Below are 13,395 nucleotides of genomic sequence, written 5' to 3'. Positions count from 1 at the left end.
TCAGCTGGCAGTGTCTCTGCCCCACCGAGGTAGCAGTAAGCCCTGCCATCTGACAGATAAGCCTCCAGGATTTTGAAAAGCTCATCCAAGACAACTGTGAGCCTCCTGTTGCCTTTGTGCAGAAGATGGAGGTGGATACCCAGCCATTTTGTGTGAAAAAGGGATCTGAAGGGAACAGCTTTGTTAAATGATACGGGAAGAAAATAATTAAACAGATGCGGTCTGGGTGGCATAGACAAAGAAAAGCAGCTTCCTCTCTTGAGACGGGGAGAGTGCTGTGGGTGTGTAAGAGACACTGAGTATTACTGCAAACAAAACGTGTCGGTGTCATAAACACAGCGAGTCCTTCTCATTCTTACCAAATCCCTGAATATTTTAAATTGTTTTAGGATCCACCAAGTATTTAAATAAGCAAGGTTGTCAGGGTGTGTAACGATAGGGTGGAGAATGTCAGGGATGGATGTGAGCAACATACCGAGAGCAAATTACCCCTCTCCTTCAGTCACCAGAAGTGGGAAAACATGAATAGTGTGGCCACAGGCTGGGACTTTGCGGGGCTGCAGAAGCCTCATGCTTCGCACTGCAATTTGGAAAGGTAAGGGGCAGGGGATGCTAATACAATCGTGTCTAAGGCAAACAAGTGATCCCCTTGTTTACAACCATCACTGCATCCTGCTTGCCTTTCCTGATCAGTCTGTGGAGAAAATTGGCATCAGGTCATTCAGGTTGATGGACTTGGAAAGGGACAGGGCTGTTGACCTGCAGCTGCGCTGGACAGCAGGCATCGCTGCCCCGTTTCCACAGGCTGCCTCCTCCGTGTCAGCCTCCTGCCCGAAAGCCGTAGCCGATGCATGTTGCTCGGCCCAGGTCCCCCTGGCCCGAGGGCTGATAGAAGGCGCTGTGCGGAGAGGGGACGCTTGGCAGCAGGCTGGTGGAGGCCAGGGGATCTGCTCTTCCTCACAGTTCATCTCGTTCTTCCTCACTGCAAATGCAGGCGCTCCTTTGGCTGTTCATGAAGGGCCGGCAGCCCAGGGTCCAGACGGCGTTGAACACCGTGTCTGCGACGGATTCACAAGCTGTGGAGAAAGAAAAGATCAGGCATGTGAGTAACAGGCACCCTGGGATGTCTGAGGGCTGGCGGGAGTACTTACAGTTGGAAATGTGGGCATGTTCTCTCTGGGTAATGTGTTTTTATAAATCCAGAAGGTGCCTTCTTCTCTACCTGGGGTGGCACTGACTTCCCTCCCTGCCAGGCTCCTTTCCTGCCTCTCTCAGCCTTTTCTCGCTGGTGGAGCATTTGGAGCACTACAAACAGCACCGTGTACCAAGCAGATTTCCCAGAAGACCTCCACAGCACGGTCTTTACCAGCTCCCTCTCCTCACAGCTGTTCATAGCTACTACTGGCCAATCTTTTCTGTTTTTTTTTTTTTTTTTCAGAGTTACAATGCCAGCATGAAGCATCCTGCTGTGGTTGCACCAGCATGCCTGACTGCTAGCCCCATCCCTTCCCCCAAAACAGCCCTGAAGCTGCGTATCAGTAGTTCAGGAGACTGCTCATTTGGCAGGTGCTACAAAGATTGCAGTGAGTCAGTGGGGAAATCGCGTTTGGGGTTTACTGACGCGGCTGGAATCGGGCTAGGGATGTCTGTATCCACACAAAGGGAGGGCAACCGCTCTGCCCCACCTGCTTGCTTTGGCCTCTGGTGCCTTGGTGGAAAGGACCCCCGTAAGAGTGGGGTGGCAGTGGAGGAGACTCGCAGAAGGCAAGAGGAGGTAGAGCAATGGGAGGAGAGGACAGCTCAGAGGTTCTCGCTAACAGCCCTTGTGCCTCCTCTGGCCACCAGGATGTGTGCTGGAGGCATCTGCTCCTGCTTGGCTGCAGGTAAAGGTGGCTTGGGTCAGCCAGGGCCTGAGCTCTGCTCCCCCTTAACTCCCCGGGGCCTGCCTGTTGGCTCCACTGCTGCAGGCTGAAAGGGAAGAGGGCTGACCTGAAAAACTGGCAGAGGAAAACAAAGAGATAGGAAGAGGTTGGCTGCAGGAGGACCCCTAGATAAGAGTGACCATGAAAATTTGGCTGTGCTTGGCCTGTGGCACTTATGTCTCAGTCCACAACTCTTTCTCTTGCTGGTCTGCAACTCTCTAAACATTTATCTGTGATCAAGTACAAAGCCACCCACACTAGTACCGGGGTCACGTAGACTTCAGCAGTTGTTCTAGTCAGGCTGCACCTCTGGAAAACAAATGCAGCTCAGCTTCACCTAACGACAGACCTTATGAGCCAAGAGGGGCTGTTCTCAAGGGCTCTGCCTGTTTTTAAGCCCAAAGCTCTTGCAAACATCTTTAACCATCTCAGTGCCACCTTCCTTAGGCACGTCTTACCCTGGCAGCACGCAGCAGGCACTGTTCTCTGCCTGTCCCAGATTACTGCCACGCAGCCCTCTGCAGGAGGCAGAGGCCAGCCTTACAGAGGACGGGCGTAAAAATAATTTTAGTTGTCCAGTCTTGGGGCAGGAGTGTGTGTGGGCAGATCCCAGGCCCCCGTGTTGTCTCTCAGCTCTGCCCCCTCTGTCACGCTGCAGGACAGATGCGCTGCTCCCTACTGCAGGTTTTGGCTTGGTTTGGCAAGGAGATGGCTCCCTGCATGCACCCCACCCACCCCCGCCACTGCTTGTTCCCCCGCGGGGATGCAAGCTGGGGAAGCCTACCTTCCACCTTGGAGACGAACCCCAGGCTGCGCTTGAGGTCGGAGCAGATGGAGTGGAGGCACCAGCGGAACTTGGCATCGCAGCGGTACTTGTTGGCCCCGCAGGTGTCGTAACAAACGTCCAGCTGGTTGCAGCACTTGGTCATGGCAGGGATGCCCAAATCTAGCTGGGGACGGAAAGGAAAGAGCGTCCCTTGGACTCAAACAGCTGCAACTGGGCGAGATTTTACAGGGCCCCGCTTGCTCCTTTGCCCAAACCAGAGGTATGGCAAAGCCCCCTTTCCTCCTTTTCCCACAACCTGCTCCTTGGCCTAATAAATCTGCTATAAGTGTTATTAATGCCTCATTTCCTAGAGATGCGCTCGTGATACCAAGGATAAATACAGCATGGATCGGGAAGGTTCTGCTCCCTTGGAGGTAAGCCGCAAGCTTAGCTAATAACCATGGGGGTGATGGAGCAGGGCCTGACTCCTGGAGAGGCTGGACTCATTAGCTCGTTATGAATTCTTCCCCTCATCAGCCTTCCTCATGTAATATTTAGGGGATGTGTTTTTTCTCCATTGCGCTCAGCACTCACGACCGCCCGCAGAAGGAGGCGGTACCATAGAAATGCCCACAAGGTTTGCAATGAAATGTGATTTAAGGAACTAATCTAAGAAGAAAAATGGGCTGTAAAGGGAGGTGTTTTCAGGGCAGGAATCGGCCTAATTGCTGCAGGCTTCATGGGCAGCAGTAATGCACCTGCTGAATAGTAATTTCTCCTCTTAGAGCCTCTCGGGAGAGCTTTTCCTGGTGATTCCAATATGATTTCATTAATTGCCTTTAAAACAGCGAGAGGGTGCAGCATTAAAGCCCGCAGGTTTATTTCAGTACCCAGTAGAGGCAAAAAGCTTGGGAGGGAGCGTTGTGGATAATGCATCCAGATATTGCTGTTTGTGCATTATGCTAATGCATAATTAGCATAATCACTGAGCTGCCCAGCATCAAATGTGTCTCACAAGGGCACAGGGTCGATAAAAACACATTTCCCCACACCGATGCTCTGCTTGGACATCCCTTTTCTTCTTCTAGCACTCTGCTCAGGAAACCTGTGGTGCCTATGGAGACAGCCAGAGCAACAGGCCAGTCTGTCATGGACAGAGCTCCTATCTACGTGATCCTTGTTCCGCTGCCACCAGCCCCTGAGGTCTTCCTGCTTCCCTGAGTGACAGTGAGCTCGGCTGTGCTCAGACTGATGCGTTCGCCTTGCCTGCCGTCGGCAGCCAGCCGTGTCTTTTGGCAGTCCCAGGAGGGCAGCGTGTCCCCTAGCGCAGCACAAGCGATACTCCCTCCCTTTTGCAGAGCTCTGCCCTCAGCTGTGAGGAGAAGGCATCGCACAGCCAGCATCTAGCACAGCTGAGCATTTTCCCTCCCCCGAATTATTAGCTGCTTACTGTGATTAGAGAATTGCATTATTTCGGAATGGTGGGTGTGGCAGTACATACACTTTGGGGTACCTTGAGCCCCAGAAAATAGGAGCTGCAGCCGTTCGGTTCTTGGGGCTTGTAGTGAGGTCGCGGCATTGGAGCCTTCCCTGAGAAAGAAAGGAAAAGCGTTAGGAAAGCTGATCTTCCCAAGAGTTGTACCAGAAAACATGGAGAGTCAGGCAGCTCCCCTCTGCTCTGCATCCCCAGGTGTTTCGTTCTTCTCCAGGAGGTGCAAAGAGCGAAGGACGGGTGCCACTGACACACTCTGCAGTTTCATCCCTTTATATCTGCCCTCCCTTAGTATGCTTCTTAATAGCCATAGAGAAGCAAGAAGTTCCTCCCTGAATAATTATTTACTCAATGCTGAAAGCGTGGAGAGAGGGAGCGTGACGGGACTGCCCTGTTTCCAGTGCAGACCAGCCCTCGTGGGGTTTGGTTTCTCTCTGCTGTCCCTTGGTGCATGTTCAGTGCTTGTTGTGTTTCTGCCCCAGCAGGGTTTATGCAAGGGAGATCTCAAATGCAGGATGCGGTGTTAAAACAAGACCTTTGAACCCTGCTTTGGGAAAACTTTGTAAGCTGTGTGAATGCTCCAACTAAAGCGTGTTTGAGTTAAGACTTCTGTAAGTCCATCACCTGTGTCGTGAAGTTCCAGCTTCCTTGATCCCTGTTAGAGAGTGTGTATAGATATATAGTAGATGTAATTTAGCCTTTCAGGATTGGATCCTTTTAAACTCCATTTTCTCTTTTTCTTCTTGTCAGCACCGATAGCCATGTAAGACACTTTTCCGCTTTTTTTCTGACAAGGTACCTAGATTACCAGCGGTTAATATAGCCATAAATCTACTAAATCTAGTATGGTTTTGGGAAGACCTCACAGTAAAATGCCTCAAAAGGTCACGTGCAGAAATGTTCCCAGCACCTTCTAAATTACAAATTGCTAGAGCAGTTTTGTTTAAACAACAGGCTTGCAACAAATAACGGACCAAAATACCATCCAGCTGTGAGATGCCAATAGGCAGTTTTCTCCAACCCTACAGAAGTGCAGTATGCTTCAAGGATTCAGCTGTCCACAAGCCAAGACAAAGCTCTCCAGCTGACATTCCCAGCAGGTAGTGGCATTTGTGTGGGAAGGTATTTCTCAGTACCGCAGCTACTCTTGTTTCCACCCTTTTGTCCTTTTGAATAGGTCAGATCTGCTTCCTGCTCCAGATGCACTTTTCTAGTGCAGAAGGCATTGTTATTTGAGCAGGTGGAGCCGAGTTAACAATAGATAGAGAGCACAGGTCAGTTGGTCACAGCACACCACCATTATAGGATTAGCTTTGCACCAAAACACAAGTCCATTGAGGTACGCAGACACAAGGTAACGTCTGAGTTCAGGACACGTTGCATATTACGCTATTTTGGTGGCTGTGCTGTAGAGAGAAGGGATTGTGTCTATAGATGGGCTGAATCTTACAGCCAACGGCTCCCAAGCAACGCAGTGAGAGGAGGGCAGCACCCAGGTCTGGCTACAGCCTGGTTCCTTTTCTGGAAGGAGCCAAGAATTGGGACTCAGAGTCAAATGTTCTTGAGCTGAAGAAGGAAGCAGCAGCAGGTTCAAAATCTAAGGTAGGTTTTGCAGGATGGGATCAAATTTTAATGACTTGCTTGTACTACTGATGATAAGTTGTGTTCCTGCAGCCTGTTGTCAATTACAGGATAAGGTGGCAATTCGGAGTAGGAGTGAGGCTGCTTTGGTATGTGGGGATAGCTGTGTTTCTAGAGAAAACCTTCAACAAGCTGAAGTTCCAGCTATTAAAATGTTTTACAAAGGTGACCAGAAAAAATAAATCTTGTGAGAATTGTGAAATCAACAGAACTGCCCTCAAGATGAGCCTTTGTAGGAAACCCGCCTCCTCCTCTTTGAAAAACAAAGTTTAATCATTTGCAAAGTGATCAGCTAGATCAAGCCTGAGACACCACAGTTAACTTGTCTCCCACATCTTGTTTGTAGCTGAGAGGAAAACAAAAACAAAGGCAAGGCACTAGCGATAGGGCTCCTCATTCTACATGAGTGTTTACTCAGCGCCTGTTATTATTTATTGCTTGCCCATCCCACAGGCAGGTCTGTGCTGGGAAAGGGGCTCGGTGGGTCACGCTGGCTGTTTTGCTGCCTGTGTTTCACCAGGCACCTCTCGTGGTCTGCCTGGGGGGTGATGCTGATGTACAGAAGCACGGCCCTGCTGAGAAAGCCTGTTCTCTGGAAGATGTATTTCAGGGCACTGCCTCATTGGCATTGCCTTAAAGGAGAACCGAAGTCATGTTTCTAATGGGAAGCGAGTTTCCCTGATGCATTTTAATATCCCCAAGCTGTTGTGGCTGTGCCAAGAGGCTGGAAAACAGCCTGCTGGCTAGAGGAGGTTTGTGGCCCACGCAGGAGGTCTGAGACACTGCAGTACTGGGGTAAGGTGAAGGGAAGAGATTTCCAGGTGAACAGATGGTCCTGGGGTCCCTTGCTGTGGTGGGGGGACCAGGTTATTTCTCTGCTTTGGGCAGACACTGTCCTTCCTCATCATGGCCATTGAGTGCTGTGGTGGAGGGCCTTGGAAGGTATGCCTCAGGACCACGCACTGTGCAGAACATCAGTGTCCTGCCTGGCCAGACAGCTGAGAGAAGTTATCAAGGGATTTACTCCCACTTGAGGCTGTTGTTCCCCCTGAGATGCCCAGAGAGATTTTATAAAGAGGAGGAGGTATTTTCCTGCAAATACTTGGGTAACCATGATGTTCTGAGTTAAGGGAGCAATCTGTCACCTTGTTTGTTCTCAGAGCTCACCAGGTGCTGATAAATCGGGAAGAGAGGCTGGCAGCCAGACCAGCCAAGTGTTTGTGCTCAGCTGAAGATGGATGTGGCAATTACAGGTGAGTCCTGACCTTTATCATGGCAAAATAAGCTATTATCAGTATCTCGTGTCTGAAGTGGGAGAGTGGAATGCACCAATTTTGTTTCTTGGCTGGGAAAAAAGCAATCAAGCCCTGATTCAGCAGCACGACAATAAAGATGGTTGGCATTCGTTCTTCTGGGCACAGGCATCTGGTCTCATTGGTTGGGAATTGTCCCTGCATCCCCTCTGCTTGCAGTTTGCGGTGTCTGTGCTAGCGACCAGCACAGACAAATGGTCCTGGGAGGGTGCAGCAAGGCCCTGGGAGGCATGCGGGTAGCATTTTAAGTTTCTTCCTTCGGCCAGTGATTAATGAGCTGTTCAGCAGAGGACGAGAACAGGGCTAAAGAAGTGTGTGTTTGTTTTCCTTTCTAGGTGAAGATTTCTCTGATAAGAAGCAGGATGCTCCTGGGGAGCGGGCAGGTATTTGCACTGCTCTGTGGAGGTGCACAGAGAGCACAGGACCAGGGCAGGGAGAGACCTGGTCTGAGAGCGGTAACTTCTCCAGGACTTGACAGTGGTGAGTCAAAATGAGCTTCCTTCCCAAAATGAGCTCTGAGTGTCATCAGCCTTCCCTAATTTCGCCTCAGGCACTCTGTAGCATCTGTGTTTCTCCCGGTGCCCTTCCTGTGGGATGATCCAAACCCTTCCTTTTTGGTAAATCTCTCAAAGTCCAAGGTGAGCAGTGGCTGCCTCATTCCGCCTTGAGTACTAAAGGTTCTTCCATGGTGACAGTGGGGCTCGTTTACCTTCCTGTTATCTCCGCTCCTCCAACCCCTGCTATTAGCCAACTCGTGGCTGCTGAATAACCACGCTCCGAAGGTTGCCGAGATTACGGCCGCTGCCGACACGAACAGCCCCTTCTGAGTCAGGCCTGCACCAGCAGCTCATCCTCCCCGCCAGGGCCTCGTAACTGGGTGGCCGGGTCACCCCCACACCCTGGCTGTAAGACCCGTGTCCTCTCCTCTTGTCCCATTGCACCCAGCACAGACCAGTTGCTGCTTAGGGGGAAGGATGAGGGCTGGGTTTCTGGTGCTGGCACCAGCAGAGAAGTCGTGGCTGTCTGCGGTGGCCTTCCCGTGCCACCCAGGGTTGGGTCATGGGCGGCCTCGGGAAGGAGAGCTGCGAGTTTCCACAGAGGAGGGAAGGAGGCGAAGACAGGGTGGGGAGAGAGGAGCCAGGAAGAGCTAGGTGGGGACGTGGGGGCCAGCAGCACTACTCTGAGGGCCTCCTTAGCACCAGATTAGGAAAGTAACAGAGCATATACATTGCTGGGACAGTGTTAAATGCCTTGCCAGGCCACTTTACTGATAGCCCTTCTACTGTCCCCAAGGGCACTAACAGACAGTGCCTGTCCTAGCAAAGCAGCCAGTAGCCCCAGGCACAGAGTGTTCTGCCCCACGTCCCCAGCCCCCAGCGTGGGGACGCCCTTCACTTACCATATCGACATCTGTACTGACAAACGCCATTTTTCCCCCCAAGCAGTTCCAAGAAGGAGTCAAAGTAGCTGTTAACTGTTTCAAAGCTGTCCCGGATGGCCCCGATGCCCCATTCTGGAAAGTACGACTCCATGGAGGAGGTTTGGTGGGCGGCGTTCTCCTGCGTCGTGTCCTCGGTGCCGTGCCCCAAGCCCAGGGTCAGGCACAGAACCGCTGCCTCAAAAAGCAGCCGCATCCTGCAGCCCGGATCCAGGCCCCGGAGCCTTTGTGCGGGCCAGGAGGAGCGGGGCGAGCTGTGCTGCGTCGGAGGCAGGTGAGCGCCCCTCTGCCCTGGACTTTAAACACTGCGGGGGGAGCCAGGATGAGGTCACAGCAATCAGGGTGCAAAGTGCGCCGTGGAGATTTGGACCGGGTCTGTCTCACGGAGAAACGCCGGGGTTTGCGTTTGCACAATCCCACTGGAACCGGCTCGGCCCCTGCAGCACCGGGGCTTGGGCTGCTGTCGGAAGGTCCCGGAACGGAGCCGCCGGGCACAGAGCAGGGGCCACTCGCCCAGGGTGTGCAGCACACGCACCCTGCCCAGCAAGGCAGCCAGCGGGCTGCCCCGCTCCCGGCCCTGCTGGGTGGGAGGTGGAGAGTTTCTCTTCCTCCACAATTCCCCCTGCCCGGGCAATGGATCAGAGCACCGTATCCTGCTGCGATGGGCCTCCTGGGGGTGGTGCAGCAGCTAGCAGTAATTCGGGTTTAGAAACACTGGATTCAGGGCAACCCCTTGGTGTTTCCCTCCTGTTATGGGATCAATGATGCAGATATGTGTTTGCCTTTAGCGGGACTCCCGAAGGCTGACGTTAGGCAGCTGGTTGTTGCAGCTGCTTTTGTGTAGTGCCGATGCTGCTGAGTTCAACTTGTAGCCTAGGTGGCTCGCAGCACAAAGGGCTGGCACCAAAACCCAAGTCAGGTTCAGGGGGTTGCAGCAGGCCCTGGCTCGTGGGGCCTGCATGGCCTGCGGGGGTTTCAAAACGTTACTTATTAAAAGAAAACAGCCAAACAGACCACCAACAAAAGACAATGCAAAGCACTGATAAAGACTAGGGAAGAGAAACAGCACAGGAAGGTTCCGGCTTCACTCGGGAAGCTTTTCAGATGTGTCCCAGCGCAGTGCTGCCTCCAGAAACAGCCGCTCTGCAGCTGCCCCTTTGCTGTGGCCTCTGAGGGCAGCCCCAGCAGTCATGTCTGCTGGAGCACGGGGCGCTGACCAGAGGCAAGGGGAGCCCGGCTGCAGGTCTCTCAAATACGTGGCACATGTAAGTGCAAGTTCTGACATTTTGCTGTTTTGCAGGAGACTTGGCCCCGCAGCATTGGCACTTCGGAAACGCCAGAGCCCCGCAGCCCCTGACTGCCTGCGCCTTCTGCACGCTGCCTCCGTTGGGTTCTCCAGGCATGGGATAAGGAGCAGGGACCGCAGCCCAGCCTTGGCTTCTCAGAGAGGTGAGCGGAGCAGGAGGGCTGGGCAGTCCCCTTCTGTGAAATAGCGTGGGGCTGGAGCCAGCTGCTGCCTTCTTGGGTCTGTTCTGGCGTGGGGCTGGAGCCAGCTGCTGCCTTCTTGGGTCTTTTCTGGTGCCCCCCACCGCCTGCTCAGTGCCCCTCAGGGACTCTGAGGGATCTGCATTGCTACTAAATGGTCCGTTCCCTGGGAATGGTCCGGTCTGTTGGCTGCGCAGTGCCGCTGGAATTGCTGTCAGGAAGCCCCAGGAGAGGGAAGAGCAAGTTCCACAGCCCCACGCAGTGTCGCACACTGAGCGGAAGCCAGTCGTGTCCCCGCTGGCTCCATCACTGCCCTGCGTGACGTGCTGGTTTGCAGCCTCAGTGCTCCCCGCCCCCAGGAACAGGCTGGCAGAAATTAGTGTTAAAAGAGTGAAACAGCTGTTCAGAAATAACTTGGAAACACTGAGCAGAGCCCCTGGGTGGCTGTGCCTGGTGCCGTGCTTTTTAGCAGAGCCTTTTAGTTGCCCTAGTGGCAACTCCAGAACGTGGCTTTCTTTGTCACCCCTTACTCCCTGGTGGCTGATCCATGTGCCACCGAAGCAAGGGAAAAGTGCTGGCAGGACTGCAGGGGGTGCAAAACACAGCGCCTGGTGCGTGAGCTGTGCGTGCTGTGCCGCATAGGAGGCCTCTGGGCAGAGAGCACAGAGCCAGGGCCATTTGCAAAATCAATCAGGATTTGTTAGGAAAGCTGCGCGGGGCAGGGGGAGCAGCTGGCAACGTGCGGAGCCTGGGAAAAGAGGAGTCAGGAACTTTCCTGCTGGTTTGTCACTTGTCCCGAAGTAAAAGTTTGTGAACAAAAAAGCAGTCGTTTCTTGAAACTGCTTTCCCAAAACGTGGCAGCTGCTTTGCCCTGCCCCGGGGATAAGACACCCTTTTTCCTTCTCCTGCTTCCTTCCAGCCCTCTCCCCACCAGTCCGAGACGTTTGCAACCCAGCTTGTTGCACCCAAACTTCAGGATCTAAAGACCAGGAAAAAATGTGGGATTGAGTAACACGAACAAACCCTACGCAACACCTCCCCCTGCCCCAAGCCATCGCAGGGAGTCGCTGTCCAGGCCCAGCAGCTGCAGCAGGGAGGGCTTCTGACAGCCATCAGCCTGTACCTGCGGGTCCTCTGACCTGGCTGTGGGACACTGCCCGCTCCCTCTGCCAGCTGTTCTCCCTGAAGGCGAGAGGGGGGGATGTTTGCATGATGGTAAACCCTGACAGCCAGGATCTGAACCTTGTCTTGACCTCAGGATAGCAGCTCCCAGCTCCACGCATTCATTCCTGACTCTGTCATGCCTAAATATAGAGCAGCCCTCGGGCCGCGGTGAGTCACTGCCTCCTAATGACACTCTCAGACTGTTGGCAGCCTGCTCCTGCCGAACCCAACGGAGGCAGAGCTGAGGAGGGACGTGCGGGGCAGACACCCGCCCTGCAGCAGCCCCCTTCTTGGGACTTTGCCAGGGCCTTTCCCTTTGTGTTCTGCTGGGGGTGAGGGAGGACAGAGGGGCTGCATTCTTTCTGGATGAATTGCTGATGTTTCAGGAGGGAATGTGCAGCTTGTGGTTGAATTTCATGCATAATCCATGGCTGGTTCAAAGCCTGATGTGGGAGCCAGACGAGTCGCTGAATATCGGAAGAAGAAATGCAGCTCGGTGGTGAATGCCCAAGTCCCGCCGAGAGGCAGATCAGAGCCCAGGGGCTGGAGGAGGCTCCCGCAGGTCGGTGGCCTGGTCGGGTCTCTGCAGGAGGCCCCACACAGATTCCTCAGCCCTGTGCTGCCGTGCCCTCGCCGCGGGCACTGATAGCCACCGACCCTTTCCTTTCTCTTCATCTTGTCCTGCCCTGCAGCTACTCGCAGGCCCTCTCCCCCCTTCCTGTCGCTATCCGGCCTGGCCTCGTTTGCTGTAATTATTGCAGTTCTTACCCGGTGGGGTCGTCACAGAGCACCAGCATTGGTTGGGGGTGCAGGGCTGACCCACAGCCCCCGCCTGGTTCCATGGGAGGGGGCAAAGGAGGCCCAGGGCCCCTGATCCCAGGCAGGTGCCTCAGGACAGGCAGGGCAGCCATTCCACAGGCTTCTGACCTTGCTGTGTTTTTTTTTTTTTTTTTTCCTCCAGATTCCCGATGACCACAAGTTATGTATGGGCTCCACTGTTTAGGAGTGAGGCACAGGAGCAGCCGTAGTGTATGAACTGCTGCAGAAGTCTTGGTCATGGAAGAAGTCAGCCCGCACATCACATCCCACAGGTAAGTGCTCTGTCTCCTAGCACGCTGTGTCACAGGACAGCCTGAGCTGCCTTCCCCACAACTCTTCAGTTAACTGCCTGTTTGACCTCTTGGCTCAGGAAACACAAGCATTTATCCTCTCTGAAAAAACAGGTCTTCTAGCAGCCGACCCTTTGCCATGCTAGTTCTGAGCACTGAGCCAGATGCGCATGCCGCTCCATCCCTGTGAAACCCCGCAGCAGCTCCTTCCATAAATCGAGAGCACGGTGCTGAGCCGCACCCCTCCCGCAGAGCAGGCCAGCTCCTTTCCTTCAGTTTTTGTGTTCAGCATGCTTCTAGCCCAGCCTATCTGCCATCCTCTTGTGCAGTCCATCAGCACTGTGTGTTTCCAGCTGAGACAGAAAGTTTGGGCCCGAGAATGTGTTTTACAGTAATCTGTGACAGGAACATCTTCCTCACCTGCCCGCTTAATTATGAAGTGAAACAAGTGAGCTGTTTCCAGGACACACATGTGGTGTGATCTGTATGATCAGATTTACAACAGCCATATATGACGAGAGTGTGATGTGGAGGATTTTTCACTGCTAATGGCAGTGGCTTTTATTTCAAGCCCATTTTTTTTTTACATTAAAATTTTTATTACAAAAACTGTAACAGTAAGGCAGTTTCTCAATTGTCAGTCACTGTGAGCCAAACAATTTTCAATCACCTTTAATACAAAACTAGATTCACACAGGAGCCACGCTCTTGATCCAAAAGCCCTTTGAGAAATGAGGGGATAAGGCAGAGAGGAACACCACCACCTGTGTCATCACTTACACGTTCGGTATGAGGTGTACGAACACTATTGCAGTGGAGAAAGATGACATACGGATTGTCTGCAGGTTAAAAAAATAAGCTTGCCCTTTCTCTTCTGATAATCTGGAACATTTCAGTCTGATGTGCCTCAGCAGAATTGAAGTTGAGTTTTGGGGGATTTTCCTTTTAACCCAAGTGAAATTTTCCACTGCCAAAAGACAAATTATTTTTCTTCCCTGAAGAACTGCAAGTCATTGAGTAGTTCACAGATTTAAAAAGTCATGCTCTAAAACTTTTTTACTCCCC

The 13,395-nt window shown here is 52.9% G+C and overlaps 1 protein-coding gene across 1 annotated transcript; it reads right to left on the bottom strand.

Annotated features, from left to right (window-relative positions):
- Positions 1-463: 463 nt before the first annotated feature.
- On the bottom strand, positions 464-8,771 carry PLA2G12B (phospholipase A2 group XIIB). Its single transcript, XM_035538879.1, has 4 exons — positions 8,534-8,771; positions 4,190-4,278; positions 2,707-2,872; positions 464-1,076 (listed from the first exon to the last, which is right to left on the bottom strand). The coding sequence occupies exons 1-4, from the start codon at positions 8,766-8,768 to the stop codon at positions 958-960; spliced, it is 609 nt and encodes a 202-aa protein (XP_035394772.1). The 5' UTR covers positions 8,769-8,771; the 3' UTR covers positions 464-957.
- Positions 8,772-13,395: the final 4,624 nt, after the last annotated feature.

This window comes from Cygnus atratus, chromosome 7, assembly GCF_013377495.2.
Source record: "Cygnus atratus isolate AKBS03 ecotype Queensland, Australia chromosome 7, CAtr_DNAZoo_HiC_assembly, whole genome shotgun sequence".
In the NCBI taxonomy this organism is placed as follows: domain Eukaryota; kingdom Metazoa; phylum Chordata; class Aves; order Anseriformes; family Anatidae; genus Cygnus; species Cygnus atratus.
The sequence above is the reverse complement of the archived record's forward strand: the minus strand, read 5'-3'. Positions and strand labels throughout refer to the sequence as shown.